The sequence below is a fragment of the Budorcas taxicolor genome, chromosome 8, assembly GCF_023091745.1.
Source record: "Budorcas taxicolor isolate Tak-1 chromosome 8, Takin1.1, whole genome shotgun sequence".
NCBI lineage: Eukaryota > Metazoa > Chordata > Mammalia > Artiodactyla > Bovidae > Budorcas > Budorcas taxicolor.
In genome coordinates, this window is record NC_068917.1 from 47062885 (window position 1) to 47083368 (window position 20484).

Consider the following 20484-nt stretch of genomic DNA (forward strand, 5'->3'; position numbering starts at 1 on the left):
ATGTAAGGACTCATTTCTGAGGTTAACTAAAACGTTATCACCTAGATGTCTTGAGAATTTCTGGAAACATTCACTTAGAAGATGAAATTAGTATGGTGAACTGCATTACTGTAAAGTTCACAGTGATATAATACTTTTCTACAGCAGGGTTGGCAAATTCGTGGTACAGATTATTTTTTTTCATTAATTTGTGTCCAAAACAGACATCATTAATCACACTTTGCACTCTTTTTACTTCGTCCAGTCATAATCTTAGCTCCCATACAGACATCAACCATAATTCAAACGGGGCTGACGTAGCAAAAAAAACCCCACAAAAACCTACCTACCACAACTATTATAGGTATTGAATTATAAGCCCACCACTAACATTATAATCTTTGCATACGCTCAAGTAGATTTAACTATGAGGGTCAGTCTGTCAAGCACCTAACTCTTTCCAAGTGAACATCAAGTCAATGAATCCAGAAGAATGTTCTGTTTGAGTATTTCTGGAATTTCTAAGGTGGATGCTATCGTAAATAGTTTTCACTACTGTAAATAGTCTTTCACTTTCACTTCCTTTATCTGGCTTCCCTTGTGGCTCAGCTGGTAAAGAATCCACCTACAATGAGGGAGACCTGAGTTTGATCCCTGGGTCAGGAAGATCCCCTGGAGAAGGAAAAGGCTATCCATTCCAGTATTCTGGCCTGGAGAATTCCAAGGACTGCACAGTCCATGGGGTCACAAAGAGTCGGATGCAACTGAGTAACTCACTTTTACTGTAAACAGTAAACTTCCTGACTTCATTAAACAAAAAGCATTTTCATCATGCTTATTTTTTCTCAATTTTCTATAAAGGATTCTTATTAAATTCCAGTGGACATATTCATGTTGAACAGATCAGGAGTTTGTTGTCCTCACCTGGATAATGTTTTCCTGCATATCAAGGATGATTAAATTTGCTTCTGTAGCCAGATTGCCACTGATCAAGGCTTCTTGATCTAACTCTGCCTTTGTTCTAAGAAACAAAAAGAGGTCAAATTAAAGTGCACATCAAATCTGGTCATTTCCTGACGATGGTAATCCATATGCCAAGTGTAAAGAAATCTTCTGAAGAGTCAATCTAGGAGTGAAAACAAAGCAGCTGGTCACTGGCAACTAAGGAATATAGGTACCTTGTGTAATTGGAGCCTGGTTAAAAGAGTTTCTAGGTAGAGCCTCCCGGTCATCCGCATCCCTACTATTATGAAGAATGATGACAATTATAAAAATAACAAATGGGTAGAAAAGCAATTATTGGTTATTACTAGCAATTAGGCCAGCCAATCAGATTGTTGCTTAAAGCTTGAGGGTCATTCTTGCATTTCACCTGTGAGAATCATCTCCCAACCTGAGCCAGAAGGCCTCTGCAACAAGCTAGAGGAAGTGAGACTGGGTTTGTCGTGAATTTGGCTAATCACGATGCTGTTGGATTAGGAAAGGATGATGTTTCAGAAGTGGTCAGGCAAGAGTCAGTGTCCTGACTTTCCAAAGACTGCTTTGGGGTTGCACAGTCAAGTACGGGCCTTTTGTCCTTTTCCAATGGGAAGCAAGGCTGCATTCCTGTCGGGCACACCATCTCACTTCCTGCTAGATGTCAGTGTTTATTACCCCCTAGGGAATGGGAAATTACCTAGTGCTGCTTTTCTATTAGGTTCTTTTTTTTAAGGAATCAGAGCATTTTATGTATTAATTCATCCGTTCTCATAAATTTCAAGTGAATCTGGAAAGAGAAATTTCATATCTTCAAAGTTAGTGGCCAGCAAAGGGAAGTGTGAAGAACTGACTCTCTCAAGATGTCCTAGTGGCTAAAGTGTTGCCATAGGGGCTGGGGCATCCTGATATGAGCTCAAAAGTCTTGGTCCAAGATCATCACTTAGCTGTGCTCAAGTCCCTTTACCCAATGATGGGGGCATTGCTGTTGCTTATGTACCATTGAGGACTCAGAATTAACACTTTCTATGTTTTACATGTTTTCATGCCTAGGATAGGCTCTGTGGTCCCAAGCTGCTCTATACTTTTTCCTCATTCTCCAAATGACAATATTTATGTAAATAAGTGAAACAGAAAAGTTTCTTTTTATTAATTTACTGGTAGGTTTAGATTTAGAGCAAAGCTATTTAACAGAAACATAATGGGGGGTTACTTGTGTCATTTTCTATTTTGAGGTAGCCACACTGGTGAAATGAATGTTAATATATTTTACTGAACCCAATATACCAAAAATATTGCTGATGTGTAATCACAATAAAATGTATTAATGAGATATTTTACATTCTTTATCTGTGCTAAGTTCGAAATCTGGCATGTCTGCTTTCACTTACTGTACCACCATGGCTACTGTGCCAGACAGTGCAGATAGAGCATGACCTCATCCGGGGCTTTTTCCCCAAATTTTTAAATTGTGGCAAAATACACACAACATAAAACTTACCACCTTAACCATTTTTAAGTGTACAGTTAAGTGGTCCCAAGTATACTCATATTGTGCAACCATCATCACCATTAATCTGGATTTAAAAAGCTTATCAGCTATTTCTTCAAAACAATGGTTCTCAAATCTGATTTCACCAGAATCAAATGGGGCTTTCACCACATACTGTTTTCTGGGTCCCATTGCTGAAGATCCTGAATTAATTGGCCTGGGGTACATCTGAGCACTGGGAGCTATTAAAGCTCCCCAGGCGATTTTAATACACAGCTGGGTTGAAAATGACTGCTCTAAAAAAACAGAGCCAAAATCATTGAAAAGTGATCTAAAAGAAGGTGAAAGACACCACTGCTATGATTACAAAAGTTTTCCAAACAGCTAACTTGCATGGTTATAATTTACTACGGTGTCTCTTTTAAAAAATCACCCATGAAGATGATCAGAAGTGAATCATTACCTCTGGTAACAAGCAGCCCAAAACGCAGCTCAGGGCTGACTTGACCTGGAGGGGTTTGGTGTGCCCTGTATGGAAAGCCTCAGTACTGTGTGGTTTCTGTGACAAAAGGGAAAGGTTTCCCCAAACATCCACTTACACAGCCCAGGCAATCATGCTTTCTGTTCGGCTCTTCTTTTAATCTCATGGAGTAGATGGCCTAATTGCCTAAGCAGTTCTGTGTTAACTAACTACATGCAACAGTTCTTTAATTTGTGTGTGTTGGTGGGCTGGAGAGGGGGCGGGGGCGTTCAATGCCTAAATTAAAACTTACAGACTCTCAGAATCAACAGTTTATAAATCAGTTCAGGGAACTTAGAACAGCATAAAATACCCAAAGCAAATGGATACGATTCCTAAAAGGAACAACTGGGCTATACAAGTAACACATATAATAAAAATATTTATCTCCTTAATGTTTTAAAATAAACTTGACTTCCAAAAGTCCCATAAATGAACCAGAATGATCCATTCTTGTGATAACAACAAAGACAGCAACATATTTATTTATAAAAAAACACTGCTACTCAAGCCCACCTCATCCCCCACCCCTCCTTACAACGGATGTTTTGTATACCATGGGGATACCCTGCGTATGCCTTGTCAAGTGTATGCATTTGGGGAGGGGCTGTCTTAAGCCACATAATGTTTTGCCAGTGAACCCCAGGATTCATTAGGCTACCTCTTGCTAAGAGGAACAGCAGATATTAATATGTGCTATCTATTCAAACAATTTAGTTTTAGCCCTCAAAGGTCCAAATTGTTGTGTATATTGCAATATGGATATAGTGTATATTGCAATATGGATATAGCATATATTGCAATCCAAGCAGGTTTTTCTTCTTTTACTTTAGCATTATTTTCTAATAATAATATATCATAATATACATTCATTGTAGGAAATACAGAAAAGTATAAAAAGTAAAACATCCTTCACAAACATTCTCAACACAAAGAGATTTCCTTCCAGTCTTTTAAAAATATATCTACTATGTGTAGAGATTTAAAATTATACTCTAAAAACAAATGTCTAGTCTGCTTTGTTCAGTTAACATTAAATCAAAAGCATTTCCCATATCATTAAAATGATTTGGAAACATTTAAATGCCAACCTAATATTTCATTATCTATTTCCCTTTTCTTTAACATTTAGAATGTTTCAATTTTGTGTGGGGCTTCCCTGGTGGCTCAGCAATAAAGAATCTGCCTTCCAATGCAGGCACATTGAGACTTGGGAGACACATGAGACTCGGGTTCGATCCCTGGCTCAGGAAGATCCCCTAGAGGAGGAAATAGCAACCCACTGCAGTATTCTTGCCTGGGAAATCCCATGGACAGAGGAACCTGGCAGGCTACAGTCCATGTGGTTGCAAAGAGTTGAACAAGACTTAGTGACTAAACAACAATTTTTTTTCAAATTTATGTAATGCTGACATAAATATCCCTGAATATACATCTTTGTACACATTTCTGGAGTGGAGATATGGATTGAAATGAAGTGGTTCTGGGTACCCTGTCCTGCCTCATCAGCAGCCTTTGTTTAGATAGCTGAGATTGCTAAACATTAGTTTTCTTTAAATGCTTATTAATGTGATAAATGTTTAAGAGCTGGAAATCATAACTCTTTATACCATTGATTATCCTGGAACCCTGGATGAGCTAAATGTATATAGGTAATGATGTTTCATTTTCTTACCCTTGGAAGGATGTAGTTGTTTCAGTAACACAAGTAGTCTGGGAAAAATCGTTCTGAACTTTAGGTAAAAGTGGCACAAAGCTGCTGAGTGACTTACTTATCTAGCTTCTCATTAGCTTGCCGCCAATGTGTCTGCTCTTTCCTCCATCTCAAATTTTCATTTAGGCCTGGAAATCGGTCATTCCCTAGGAGTTAAGAAATGCACAACAGGAATTTGATTAGCAGTAGTAGCAAGATAACCAGAAGTTCTGTAACAAGCTCAACTGAGCGGACTCAGTGCTGTTTCTCCAGATAATTAGAATCCATGCTGGTGCTGGTGGGAGGCCAAACTCACAACCAAGTCTGGGATGGGTTAGTCTGCTCTTTGATTGACAGGCTAGACCTCAGAAGCCTTTCTGGAGTGTTGGCAAGCACATCTCCTCCCATGGACACAGGGTTCTAGTGAAACAAGGGTTTCTCACCAAATTATTTATTTACGAAGAGTGCTGGTGTTGAAAAAGGGTGCCCAACCACCCCTGAGAAGCTCAGCTCCTTCCAAGTTCCCTGCCACTGTGTCCCACTGAAGAGCAGGAACCATCACTTTGTTTTCCTTGAGCACAATGGATAAGGCTGATATGCCCTAAAGAGAAGAACTCAGCCTTTTGGAGATTACTCTCAGACTGTGGGGTAGGACCCTCTAAGACCACTGCAGGAGGGGACTGGACCTACTCTAGTAAACCCTGCATGACTTGAGGAGATGATCTTGGAACCAGAACTATCCAGTAGGACTATCTACATAGACTCTTCAAATATCCCAGGGAGAAGTGAGGGAGACACCATTCACCATCCCATGACTCATATTCTTGGATGGGATCTTTTACCACCAGTAAGTTTTAAACAGAAGATGCCATCTGAGGACATTTTCAGGGCTCCTGTGATCTCAGAAAAGGAGCTTTCCCTTAGAGGAATGCGGCTAATATCACATTTATCATGCGCCAAATCCCAGAATCTGCTTGTCTCTATTACCACAACGTGTTAAGAAAGTGATGGTGTCTACTCATCATGTGGGGAGGATGCTCATTCCCACAAAGGGTACCAAACTCTGCTGACGGAGAGCAGGGAAGGGCTGACCCAACACACCTGGAGTCCGGCAACGCCGCATCATCTCCCCTCGGGCCCCTTCCCCACGGAGCAAAGCCTCTTCCAGCCTGGCCTTGACATCCCTCGACTTCTGCAGAACTTGGGTACTGACTTTGTCAGAACTCTGTTTTCCCTGGACAGGACAGAGGCAGGAGTTCATTAAGTTTGGGGAGTTCTCTGTTCACGGGGAGAATCCTAAAGACAGAACACCCCATGGTGACATCAGCCAGTTTGGACATATGCTACACAGACACCCTGTTCTGGGGGATCCTCTGGCTGAAATTCTGTCAGCGGGAATGACATTCTCTCTGAAGAAGACAGAGATCCTTTCCCGGTAGAATTATCATATCTAGATAGGTTACGGACATGCAAATAGCTTATAGACTTTAATACAGAAATAAGACAAAATTAAGGATGCTGCCATTGCCCAAACAGAGGGGGAACAGTGACAAGACAGAACTTGAGAGATACCTTGTATTCAAAACATGAGACACAGATGAAAAGGAGATCTAAAATCCTGTTTAGCTGCATGGACGGCAGGTCGGCAATCCACCTCCTAAGGAGGCTCTGGTCCGCGTTTTTCATGATCCACAGGAAGCAGATCATGAGGTTCCGGGTCGTGTCAGCATTCAGCATGTTGTACTGCTTGTAGGGCTGGAAGGAGGCAGATTGGGAGGTGGATGCAAGGGAAGAAGCTGAGCAGCAGACACAATGAAAGGAATGCTGGTTTCCTAGGACACGGTGTCTGTACTTCTTCCTGGGCTGGGGGTCCCTTTAGGGGAACTCTGCCTTCTCCTGGCAGTAGAAGCTGTGTTCTTTGAGCTGGGCTGCTGGGAAAAGGGGCTGGTCTGGGGCAGTATTCTAACGAGGCTTTCAGCCATGTCTACTTGTGGACACCCTCTGTTCAGGAGCCGGAGAAGGCAATGGCACCCCACTCCAGTACTCTTGCCTAGACAATCTCATGAACGGAGGAGCCTGGTAGGCTGCAGTCTATGGGGTCACTAAGAGTCCAACACGACTGAGCGACTTCACTTTCATGCATTGGAGAAGGAAATGGCAACCCACTCCAGTGTTCTTGCCTGGAGAATCCCCGGGACAGGGGAGCCTGGTGGGCTGCCATCTATGGGGTCGCAGAGTAGGACACGACTGAAGCAGTCTGTTTCAGACAGTCTGCTTCAGGAGCAGTGTGGTCTGGTGGTCTGCCCTGGACCTTGACCATGCCCTCCCCCAACCCAATCTCGGTAATCCACAAGGGCTTCCAAGCTGCTAAAATCAAGTATATCTCCTTCACATCGGAAACTGCAGGATTGGATTTATAGCAGATAACTACCCTGGCTTGGTTCCCAAAATACCCTAACTAGTCAAGATTTAGCTTTTTTGTCAGAGTCCAAAGTATAAGGGTCATGAACTGTTCAGCAAATGAATTAAATACATAATTCAGTGGAGTCTTTTAGAACAGTACTTCAACAACAATTTATGTTTTCCTGGGGACAGGGTGTGGGGGCTTAGGCTATTTGCTCTCATGCTTTGGCCACAAGTGTTCATTTTAGAGTGTTGAGCACACTCTCTGTCACTCATCCAAACAACACAAAGGACAAGATGTGATTCACGTGGCGTAGCTAATATCCAGCGGAATGTAGGAGTGAAGCTGCAGAGAGGTGTTAGTTCATATGTGAGGGGAATGGTAGGTTTGAATGGGGAGGATAGGGCTTACAAAGTTACTCTAACTTTAGTTTTTCTGAGTATGACCACAAGAAGAAGTAATATTTTTAAATGTATTATAACTTCATAGGAAATATCTTCTAAGAGGTGAACCTTGGACTTTTGAGTTTCTCTGTTGGAGACAAACAAGAATGTAAAGGCGCATACCACCTAAGCACCCAATTTTGGTAAGATGGGTATTAGAAAGGTAGAGGAGGTCAGAAAGCACATCAGATTTGTTCAGCTGTAGGATGAGTAATGTCAACTCTCCATGTCTTTTCTCTTTTTCACCTCTTGTCCTTCAACTCTTATGGGTGTGTGTTGGGGTGGGGTGGGAATTGGGGAGTGCTAGAGGGAAGAGAAGACAGTCACTCAGCACAGCAGAATTACAGGTTGAGAGGCTGTCTTCCCAGGAAAGAACTGGGTTGAGTTCTCTGCAGATATGAATGCTACACTGAAATGCAAACTTAAATTAAGCTGGAGAATGCAGCTCTGTCTTGGCAAAGGGATTGTCAGAGCTCAGCAAGGGACAGAGGTAGACTCCACAGAGTGCAAGCCTCCCACCTGAGGGATCCTTGGTTTGATCTCCTTTGCAATATCTCAGATTTTCCAAGTTCATCTTTCTTGGTTTTCCAAACCTTGAACTTAACACTACTGAAATCGCCTGAATTTGTTCTGTGAGGCTCTTGCCGCTGTCAGAATCCTGTCTGACTCTGTGTTACCTCACCTGTGTCATTTTCCTTCTCAACTGCTAGCCTCACACGATTTCTTCCAGCATTGAGCAATAAGGCAGAAATCTCACTGCCTGCTCTATCCTGGGTTCTGGTAGGTGAATTGAGGAACACATCCATTAATAGATGGGAAAAGACACAAAATGAAAAATAAACAGGAGAAATGTGGACCAACATACCAGGGAAGACAACATTGTTCCACTTGTCTTCAAATTAAAATTTCCAGCTATAGCCAATGCCACATTCTGATTAATTGCACTGGTCCCTTCTTGTTCTTCATCTGAGCCACTGGCACGATTTTTTCCACCTCGAGCTTCTGCGGCTGCAATTGAAATATTATTGATCTTACTACATGATCCAGCAATCGTGCTTCCTGGTATTTATCCAAAGGAGTTGAAAAGTGATGTCCACACAAAAATCTGCACACAGATGCTTACAGCAGGTTTATTCATAATTGCTACAACTTGGAAGTAACCAAGATGTCCTTCAATAGGTGAACGGATAAAAAACTGTGGCACATTCAGACAATAAAATATTATTCAGTGCTAAAAAGAAATGAGCTATTAAGCCATGAAAAATGATGGAGGAAACTTAAATGCATATTACTAAGTGAAAGAAGTTCATCTGGAAAGGCAAAACTATGATGCCAGTAAAAGTTCACCTCTCCTTTTCTCACTTGGTACCCATACATCTGTGCCCTATGTCTGTGTTTCTATTTCTGCCTTGCAAATAGGATCAATTATACCATCTTTTCTAGATTTCACATATATGGGTTAACATACAATATTTGTTTTTCTCTTTCTGACTTAATTCACTCTGTATGACAGTCTCTAGGCTCATCCACATCTCCACAAATGACTCAATTTCATTCCTTTTTATGGCCAAGTAATATTCCATTTTTAAATGTACTACATCTTCTGTATCCATTCCTCTACTGATGGACATCTAGGTTGCTTCCATGTCCTGGCTCTTGTAAACAGTGCTGCTATGAATATTAGGGTGCATGTATCTTTTTGAAATACAGTTTTCTCTGGGAATATGCTTAGTAGAGGGATTTCAGCATAGTAATTTTAAACCTGACATTCAGCACTATTTATCTGTTACCATCTATAGTGAAAAGCAGGCAGTCTAATAAAAGAGACAAAATGTCCAGCACAAGGTTAGGCTTGAAGACTTAAGTTTTCAAACTGTAAAAAGAAAAACTTTTAAAGCTTTCATAATACTTTTCTATAATATGGTATTTTTACTTCATTTATATATTTCAAATAATGGCCAAATAGGAATATAAAATTACAGAATTAAATAATTACCTTATAGAGTAATAAGCCATTATTACAAATTCAGCAATAATTTATTAGATTTTGAATGTCTGAAATGTTACTTTATTATACTCATGTATATATTTATATTTATACATAGGTACAGATGTATGCAAACAAAATAGGGACCCACAATTTGAAAGGTTTATTTTTAAGACCATGATCAATTACACATAGAAAGTATTTGTTTAAGTAGTTCTGAGGAAAATGTGTTAAAACTTGTATGACTGATCCATTAAAAACTCATAATTTTATAGACCTGTCAATATTATAGTTTTTTGACTTTCAATTTTTCAAAAAATAGTCATGTGAACAGATTTTCACCTGCCAAACTTGTAAAAACAGAACTCAATTTTTTAAAAAAAAATAATAATTCACTATTGTTCTTAAGTCAATAGAATTTTAAGCACACAGTGAAATGAAGAGCATGTGGCAATTATTCAAGACCTGATAACATTATCAAGATTACTTTGAGGATACATTCTCATTTTTCCTAAATGCGCATAGGCTCATGGTTACAAGAAAAAGAGAGGAGAGGATAGAAACATTTGCTGCCAAGACTTTCATAGAAGTTCTCTCATTTCCTCTTTATCACAACCCTAAGATATAGACATTGCTATCACGTTTTTACAGCCGAGGAAAGGAAGGGAAGGCATTAAAAGGTTGAGGAAATTTCCAAAGGTCATATATAGTATAAATGGGCTGGAATTTGAATTCTATTGTATTAAAAAAATATATTATACTCTTAGTTTATCAATCAAAAGATTTCATATCTAATAAATATATTATATCTTTAATAATAGAATATTTACATTGTTTTCCCACTTGTTAGCTACATCATGACTATAAAGTTCAGTGCATACATAAAGAAATCATTGAGATTTAAAAGGCCAAGTGCTCTAGAAGGGTGGGAAGGGGCAGGAGGTGGGAGGGAGGTTAAAAGGCAGGGAACATATGTATACCTATGGCCAATTCATGTTGCTGTATGGCAGAGACCAGCACAATATTGTGAAGCAATTTTCCTTCAATTAAATAACTAAGTTTGATTAAAAAACAAAAAAATAAGGTTTGTACTTTAAAAAAATATAATGCTACTGTACGCTTGCTTAATAGACCACAATACAGAATAAGAATAACTTTCATATGCACTGGGAACCAAAAAAAAAACAAACAAGTACTAAAAAGTTATGATCCAAAGTGACTGATTTGGAAAATTTTAATCAACAATGAAACTTTGGGAAATGTGTGTTAACGTGATTCCCTGCTTTGCGAACAAACAAATAACAGATCCTCAAATGAAACTTTCTTGAAATGTCCATGCAAAATTCTACAAGGGATCTGCAAAGCCATGCTCTGAATTGCACCTTTAAATTCTGAAGACAACTATCTTCTCAGTTTGCCCTTTACTCAGGCACTTCTACAAGAAGCTCTGTGCATCTTACCGTGCAGCCAGCTCATCTGGTGGGCTAAGATAGCTTCCGTAACTTCCTTGACCATTTTCCCCCTCATTTTATGAGCTAAATGATTGTCACCACAAGGAGTTTAGAAATAATTGTCACACAGGACATTTGGCTTTTGGAGGAAGCAGGAAAACATGATAGTTCTAAGGTTCCAAGCATGATTCCTTACAAGGATTCTACACTTAAGCATTCTTCATTTAGAAGAATAGCATGGTAATTTCTAAGAACTTCCCATCGCTGAGGGAAAAGCAAAAAGCACCCTGAAGTGGTCAGCATTGTGTGTGTGTGGGGTGTGTGTGTGTGTGTGTGTGTGTGTGTGTGTGAAGGCAAAATTCCTCTGCCATAGCAGCATTTCCTTCCTAATAGTGTCAGATAACATATTTTTTTTTTTGTCATGGTACAAATGTTTAGACTCATTTGAGTCTGCTTCTTTCCTTAAGTGCTCATAAAATAAAAGAGAAGGAACACTTTATTTCAAGACATCAGACCACAGGTCACCAAAAGGAGTAATTCTCTTATTTTCTCATCCTTTGTGGTGTACGGTCTTTAGTGTTCATGTACCAACAGACGAATGAATGAGTGAACGAGCAAACAATTTAGAAAAACACACATACATGTGGCTTAAAAAATACACTTACCAGGGCCTATGTTTAAAAAGGTTTGGAAAGCAGCGGTAGTGGGAAGGGCTCACACTGGCGTATCAGCACTGGAGCCAGCAATGGAAACCTTATTTAAGGGGCAAATCTGGCAGGAACCCCCATCAATCCAAAGAAGGAAACAGAAGGCATCATTACCTGTAAAGTCATAGAGCTGTGGCAAAGCATCCAAAATGATACCAACCAAAGGCAGATAGAGGGCAGCAACTTTGACCTTCACCTCTGGTTTAACACAACGTGGGTCCAGGTCGTGAGAACTCAGCAGGCTGTGGATGGCACTGACAGCTTTCCTTTGTACTTTGCTGATCCTGTTGGCACAACACAAAAAGCCAAAGGCTATAGTGAAGCAAGGTAGACCAGAATGCTCCTAAACAATGAGGTGATGATACGAAAACCAAGCAAAGTAGGGTAGAGGTGTGCAGAATCCAGAGACAAGCTGCTTGTGGTCTAGTCCTGGCTCTGCTGTTAGCACCATGTTTAAAGTTCATCATGTTGCAGAATCAGTACTTCACCCCTTTTTATCATTGAATAATATTCCACCATATAGACCTATCACATTTAGCGAAAGTGAAAGTCACTTTATCATGTCCAACTCTTTGTGACCCCATGGACTATACAGTCCACGGAATTCTCCAGACCAGAATACTGGAGTGGGTAGCCATTCCTGGCTCCAGGGGATCTTCCCAACTCAGGGATCACACCCAGGTATCCTGCACTGCAGGCATGTTCTTTATCATCTGAGTCACCAGGGAAGCCCAAGAATACTGGAGTAGGTAGCCTATCCCTTCTCCAGTGGATCTTCCTGACCTAGGAATTGAACCAGGGTCTCCTGCATTGCAGGTGGATTCTTTACCAGTTGGCTACATTTTATTTATGTATTCATCAAATGATGGACATTTGGGTTGTTTCTACTCTTTGGCTATGATGAATTATGAATACTGTTATGAATATTTGTATAATTTTTTATGTAGATATAGGTTTTTTATTTCTCTTAGACATCTACCACAGGGTAGAATTATAAGATCATATGGCAACTCTATATTTAATCTTTAGAGGAACTACATCATTTTACATTCCCACCAGCAGTTCTATCTTCTCTTTGCCGACATTTGTTATTATCTGTCTTCTGTATTATAGCCAGGTGCTATGAACAGACTGTGATCTGCTCCCCTCAAATTCTTATGTTGAAACTAATCCCTTACGTGATAGTGTTTGGAGGTGGGGCCTCTGGGGGGTGCTTTAGGGCATGACATCAGAGCCCTCACAAATGGGATTAGTGCCTTTATAAAAGGGACTGCAGAGAGCTCACTTGCCCCTTTCTGCCACAAGGGAACACAGCAAGAAGATGCCCATCTGTGCACTAGGGAGTGAGTCCTCACCAGACACTAAATCTGTCAGCTTCTCAGTCTCCAGAACTGTTTCTGTGGTTTATAAGCCACCTAATCTATTTTTGTTAGAGCAGCCCAAAGGAACAAAGACAGAGGAGTATTTAACTGGTTTTGATATACATTTCCCTGATGGATAATTATGTTGAAAACCTTTTCATGGGCTTATTGGTCATATTTTCATTGGAAAAATGTCTGTTCTGATACTTTGCTCTTTAAAAAATTGAGTTATTTGTTCTTTTATTATTGAGCTATAAGACATAAAAAATATATTTTAGATACAAATCCCTTATTAGATCAATGATTTGCAAATATTTTCTCCTATTCTGCTTGCTGTCTTTTTACTTTCTTAATGATGTCCTCTAAAGGATAGTTTTCATTTTAATGGAGTCTAACTTATCTCTTTTTCTCATTTGCTGAGTTTATTTTTGATGTTAGATCTAAGAAACCACTGCCTAATCAAATCTCTTCAAGATAACCCTTATGATTTCATCTAAGAGTTTTATGGTTTTAACACTTACATTTAGGTCTTTGATACACTTTAACTTTTGTATATGATGTGAGATAGGGGTCCAATTTCCTTCTTTTGAATGTGGATATCCAGTTTTCCTAGTGCCATCTCTTGAAAACACTATTCTTTCACCGATTGTTTTGCACTCTCACTGAAAAATCATTTGACTATAAATGTAAGGATTCATTTCTAGACTCAATTTAATTTCATTAATTTATACATCTATCTTTAGATCAGAACCACAAGTATTGATTAATTTTGCTTTGTATCAAGTTTAGAAGTGGGATGTGTGAGTTCTCCAGTTTTGTTCTTTATTTTCAAGATTGTTTTGGTTATACTGGAGTCCCTTGAATTTTCAAATGCATTTGAGTATCAGCTTGTCGATTTCTGTAAGGGCCAGCTGGAATGTTGAGAGGAATTGTACTGAATTTGTACATCAATTTGGAGAGTATTGCCATCTTAACAATGTTAAATTTTATGATCCATGAATATGTCATGTCTCTCCATTTATCTAGATCTATTTCTTTCTAAAGTGTTTTGCAGTTTTCAGTGAACAAGTCTTAAACTTCTTCTGTTAAATTTATTCTTAAGAATTTTATTCTTTTGATGCTACTTTAAGTGGAATATTTTTAAAGTTTTATATTGTTCATGAAAGGAGTATAGAAATACAATTAGTTTTTGTATATTGATCTTGTATCCTGCAACCTTGCTGAACTCATTTATTACCTTTAATGGCTTTTTTAGTGGGAACTTTAGGATTTTCTATAAACAAATCATGTCACTTGTGAACAGAGACAGCTTTACTTCTTCCTTTCCAATATGGATGCCTTTTATTTCGTTTTCTTGTTTAACTTCCATGGGTAGAACTTCCAGTAAAATGTTGAATAGAAGAAGAAAGAGTGGACATTTTTGTTTTGCTCCTGACCTTGTAAGGAAAGTATTCAATCTTTCACCAATAAGTATGAGTTTTTCATAGATGCCTTTATCAGGTTGAGGAAATTCTCACATATTCCTACAGAGTTTGTGGAGTGTTTTCCAGAGGTACTAGATTTTGTCAGATGCTTTTTATTCTTCTATTGAGATGACTGAGTGGGGTTTTTGTCCTTTATTATATCAATTGACTTTCAGACGCTAAACCAATCTTGCATTCCTAGAATAAATCCTACTTAGCCTTGGTGTATAACCTTTTAATATATGTTGTTTAGTTCAGTCTGCCAATATTTTATTGAGGATATTTACATCTATATTCATATTGGTCTGCAGTTTTCTTGTGATATCTTTATCTGCTTTGCCATCAAGGTAATGCTGGCTTCATAGAATGAGTTGGATGTGTCCTTTCTTCTATTTTTTGGAAAAATGTGAAGGATTGGAATTAATTCTTCTTTAAACATTTGGTAGCACAGCACAAAAATGCTAGATAATTTACACATGCTTGAAAATCACTCTGGATTTAGTGACGTATGGGTGTTGTGGACACCCTCAGGTAAGAAGGGTTCCATGGCGATCCCTTAGGATCTAGAGCTGTGGCTCCTTTCAGGAGTTCAGCGGCTGAGATGTCTACCGCTGGCTCTGTGCCTCAGATGGGTGGGTGCTGGTAAGACTATTAATTGCTTTGGCAGCAAAAGGAAGAACTGATCAAAAGGATGTATTGTCAGAAAATAAATTGTTTCTGAGACTTCTGCTCATATATAAAGTCCAAGATGGTACTTTCAATGACTTTCCAGGAGAGTTACTGGCAACCCAACAATCAGGAATTATTGTTTTGCCAAAGGAGTGACACTCTTAATTAGTTACACTTTGGGGGGTAGAAGAGGTACTGTGTGTGTGTGTGTGTGTGTGTGTGTGTGTGTGTGTGTGTTTGAAAAAACTGACCTACCTGATTAAACATAATTACATGATGATCTCTGAACGTACTCTACTCTCTTGCTAGTAAAATAACAGCAATAATCTTATGAGGAATCAAAACAGATGCAAAGTGTGGTTGCTTAGACATTTCACTAGAAGAGAAATGGAGAATAGAGACTACCACTTATGTAGATACTAAACAGTATTACGCTTTCAGAAATCATGGAAATCTCTGGACAATTAAGATAAAGTATGCGTGCGTGTGTGTGTGAGTGTGTGTGAAGGCAATTTTCTTTCTGCACAAGCCTCCTTCTCAGCACATTCTCAGCATACGTGTCAAGGCACTTTGTGTTGCTGTGGAAATTCATGTTAGCTATAGGGTAGAAAATTCTACTGAGAAAATTGGGAGGAGTTTGATGAAACTGAAGCCTTGGAAAACGAAGCTAAGGATATACTTGGTGCCTGAATTTCTGGAAGGAGGCAGAATTCAGAGCTGAGAACATCAGACTTCCCATAATGACCTCCTGGGAGACAGAGACCTACCATCCCTTAGGCATTATCAGTATGGACAAAGCATTTGGGACACATTTGTTACTGAAGTTACATAAACCTGTGCTCTTGTAATTGTTTCATACAGAGATGTCCTATTTTTGTCACAAAGTTATAAATACTTTGAGAAAACTTCAGAATCTTGAATTAGACAGGAATCTATAACATACAGCAATGCTGCCATTAAGCAGCACATTCTATTTCAGAAACTTCTTGAACAGAGGGAGGAAGAAGGTTGGCATTGTAGGAGTAGGTTTTCAGGCAGAGAGCTAATGTGGTACAAGAGGGAGGGACTCTGGAGACTACAGTCTCTAGACTTGAGTCTGCTGTGTAACTTTGGGCAAGTTCCTTCAATTCCATGGGCCTAACCTGAACACTAAAAGGGCTGAATCTAAATTATTTTCCAATCCTAACACTCCTTGGATTTGAGTCCCTGTCAGCAGTACGCCAAGTGGCATCTGGCTATTGCCTCTGTGCATAAAGGTCACCCAAGGTATACCATAAAAGCAGCTTTGTTTCTAAGCAGCTCACTAACCCAGCATCCCGGGGAAACCTAGTAGAACCGGTAAAGAGAAAGCGTTAGTCGCTTGGTTGTGCTGCTCAGTCGTGTCCGACTCTTTGGGACCCCGTGGACTGTAGCCCACCAGGCTCCTCCGTCCATGGGATTCTCCAGGCAAGAATACCAGAGTGGGTTGCCCTTTCCTTCTCCAGGGGATCTTCCTGACCCAGGGATCGAACTGGGCTTCCCACACTGCAGGCAGATTCTTTACAGTCTGAGCCACTGGAGGCCTTGGTAGAATTGGTAACTTCCTCTTCATGAATAAGCAGTTGAAAAGAGTTATTTTATGGTTACTCTCCATCCCTCATGCCTTTCCACTTTCCTATTGGCACTACTTTCTCAAAACGTAGCTGCTTCTATTCCTTGGAACTGGTGAATGGTGGACTTTTTCACCAAGGAAGAGAGGTCAGAGTGCAAACATTTAGTAAGGAGCATCCTTTTTTTTTGCTTTCTGTTCCATTATAAATGTTTGAGACATACCCTTCCCCTTCAGCGTCCAGGGCAGCGGCCAGCTCGGTGAAGAGAAGCCCGGTGAGGAAGTGCTGCTGGCGGTACTCCGGTGTCAGGTCGAACATGCTGGCAATCTTCTGGTCCTGGAAACTCGAGCAGGAGCTGGAGTTCTACAGAAATGTAAGGGACAGTTTTCTGAGTAACAAGAACTGGAATTAACACCACGATGGCGAGGATGCCTCAAGCACATGCTACCAGCCAGGCTCTGTAGGCACAATGCAGTGAAACAGTTACTGCTCACGTCCCTACGTGTCAGATGAAGAAACTAAGGCTTAGAGTGTCCACTCTGCTCAACTAGTGAGGAAGACTAAAATCCTAGGATCACATCTGGATAGGGAAATGGGGATTCTACCCCATGATATGACTCTGAGCTGGTGATTCCTCTGTAACAGACTGCCACCTTTATTTAAGGTTCCTGTTTACTCTTCTGAATATGATTTACCTACATTGCCTGAATTTTGCTGGCCTGGAAACCAGAGCAGCATCAGGCAGGGAAGTGTCACTTTTACCAGTCCTGGCCAATACCTGTGTTTTTATCTTAGGACACACTTCATATGTCACTAAGAGGCTCCAAATGTCTCTAGCCAGCCTTTCCAGTTTGGTGACCCTGGGAGGTGGTCAGAAGGGGAATATGGGGGAGGACGAGGGGGCAGAGCTGGCAGGTGTGGAACAGCTGCTTGTAAGTCAGCTCTTTCCCAGTTCACAGGAAGATGGTCATGTGGCACACATCTGAATCTGAATGTCATCTGGCATGAATAGCTAAGATTTTTAAAAGAATTATTAAGATAAGCCTCCTCCTTTGTGCTAGTATCAAAGAAAATGCATCTGAAAGAAAACCTAAAAAGAAGAAATCTTGCCTGCTATTCTGAGCTACTGATTTGTTCCCTATATATGGAATGTGACTATTAAACAGCAGTAGTTTATAAAGTTTTTCTAGAGGACACCAGTCCCCCAAATCGATGGAGGAAAAAGAAGAGATTTCCAGAGTCCAGTCATTTTGGGAAGCACTGCTTATCATTCACTTCCTCCTACTTCCTTTGCCACCCCAGGGGCAGTATAATTTATATAAACATGTTAGAGACTCTTGAATGGCCTAATGCAAAGAAACCTTTTAACACAGCGTTTCTAAAATGCATTTGTCTTCAGAATTCTATATCTGTATAATACCTCCTAACATCCTGTGAAATCTGGGGCCCACCAAACCTAACCTGCATAATATTGATCTACAAAAAGAGACTGGCCTGTCAAAGCCTCATCTCTAAATATTAATACAAGTGTTACTCTTCTGTGCTGATTAAGAAAAAGAATTTTTAGAAATATACTCTATAAAACAGACCATTTGATTATTTTACAAGGAGTTATTTTTAGTGTTTCAAGAGCTAAAGTTTCGAGAATATGATTCAAGGTGGAATCATTTTGTACTTAATTTCATTCTATATCAGAATCAGCAGAAAGTTCTAGGATCATTCAAAGATATAATACAGTATCCCTGTTAAAAACTACTACTAGATCATTTGGGAATCATTATAAAGGAAACTAACTGTGATTTCATAAATTTTATGGTGCTAAGGTTTAGGAAAAGGGAAGTGAGCAAAGGAGACTGTCAAGCTAAAGTAAAGACTGTCAGCAAAAGAAGATCTGTGATTTTTCTATGAATTAGACATTTTTCATAGTGCATATAGATTTCGTGCTCTAGCTGGCCTCAGCAGGGACCCTTGAACCCACACAGAAAACAATCACGTAGCTTGTAAATGATTAGTTAGACGGAATAACTTTGGGTAACATACGTACGTATATCTGGATCAACTGACCTGGTTTGAATAACTCAATTTTTCTTCTAATTAAGAAGACCAACCTGCATAGGAATAAATGACTAAGCCAAGCTAATTCAACGAAATGGCTTAAACACTTTCCAGTTAGCTGATTACCTGGGAAGATATGGAGGGACAGGGAGATGCTGGAGCGGTATCCGCATTCATAAAGAAGAGGTTCAAATTGAGGTAATGCTCATGGCTGCAGAGAATTCTCAGGAACTCCAGCCTCATGGAAATGAGCGTTGGAAGGTTGTTGAGCTTGGCTGACAGCTGGTAAGAAAGTGAGGAGAGAAAAGAGGTTTTACTCTATGGTGAATGGAGTTGAGGTTGACAGACACAAAATTATTCTTTCTCCCCAGATTACAGCAATCAATGGAATAAAAATGAGTGGGACAGGGCAACAGATGGCAAACTGCCTTATAGGAAGGTCCAGTAAGCTTTCATCCATTGTCATTGTTTCGTCACTGAGTCATGTCTGACTCTTTAGCAACCCCATAGACTGTAGCCCTCCAGGCTCCTCTGATCATGGAATTTCCCAAGCAAGAATACTGGAGTGGGTTGCCACTTCCTACTTCAATGGATCTTCCTGACCCAGGGACTGAATTTGTGTCTCCTGCATTGCAGGCGGATTCTTTATCACTGAGCCACTTTACTGTTCCTTTTAGGATTCTAGTCTAACAGCTGTCCATAATGAGAATGCTTGCCTCAACCCTACCCTCGTCAAATCTCTAATATGATGGATGGCAAGCTCATGCCTAAAATAATCTGGAGTTTTGTCTTCACTGTAACACAATATAATTTCACAAAAATCCTACCGTGTCTGAGAAACTAAAGGAAAGGAGTTGACCCCACATGCGGCCACACAAAACTAATGAAATAGGACTGGATGACTTGAATGCCACAAGTGTTCTTTGTGGTTTCTAATTAAAGGCCTCACTGGTAAGTTCTCAAACCAGTCCCTAGATGAAAGAATCAAATTATTTATGAAAGTACTAGTCCTGCATAAAAGCCAAGGAGTTTGCCCCCAAGTGGGAGAGGAGGAAGTGGAGGAGAAAGAGAAAGCTGGGAGAATTTTCAGGAAAAATGTTTTCAAACAAACCAACCCTGAAAAAAGCAATGAAAAGCTGGCAAACATGACAGTCTGGAAGAGACCCCTTGCTTCCCTCAGGCAGGCTGACAACTGAAGGACTGAGACGCTACGGGCCGTGACAAAGTAAGCAAAGAAGGGCTTGATGGACATTCTGCGCTGCGTGTGCTTAGCTGTGTCTGACTCTTTGCAGCTCCATGGACTGCAGCCCACCAGGCGCCTCTGTCCATGAGGATTCTCCAGGCAAGATTACTGGAGTGGGTTGCCATTTCCTTCTCCAGGGGATCTTCCCAACCCAGGAATCAAACCCAGATCTCCCACATTGCAGGCAGATTCTTTACCATCTGAGCCACCAGGGATGGAGCTTCAACCTCAGGATATTACCACAATGACTCTGCTGGCCCAGCACAGGAAGCCAAGCAACTCACCCTTACAAATGGCCATGCTTCTTCTTCATGCACTTTAAGAGCAGTTTTATAAACTATTTAATTTAAATGAGCACATATTTTCAGCCATTTTAGGAAAAAGCCATTGTGTTATGGCATTTTACCTATAGAATCTGTAGTTAGTAGACATTTATTGAAAAAAAATGAATGC

General features: G+C 40.1%; 1 protein-coding gene across 1 annotated transcript in view; it reads right to left on the minus strand.

Annotated features, from left to right (window-relative positions):
- DOCK8 (dedicator of cytokinesis 8) overlaps nucleotides 1-20484 on the minus strand; it is a 158174-nt gene that overhangs the window by 31063 nt on the left and 106627 nt on the right. Inside the window, exons 25-32 of the mRNA XM_052644492.1 lie at nucleotides 18915-19070; nucleotides 16957-17096; nucleotides 11766-11935; nucleotides 8372-8514; nucleotides 6232-6414; nucleotides 5761-5893; nucleotides 4739-4826; nucleotides 904-1000 (exon numbers count right to left, since the gene is read on the minus strand). Of these exons, the coding sequence (XP_052500452.1) occupies nucleotides 904-1000; nucleotides 4739-4826; nucleotides 5761-5893; nucleotides 6232-6414; nucleotides 8372-8514; nucleotides 11766-11935; nucleotides 16957-17096; nucleotides 18915-19070 (1110 nt within the window). The remainder of the gene's footprint in view (nucleotides 1-903; nucleotides 1001-4738; nucleotides 4827-5760; nucleotides 5894-6231; nucleotides 6415-8371; nucleotides 8515-11765; nucleotides 11936-16956; nucleotides 17097-18914; nucleotides 19071-20484) is intronic.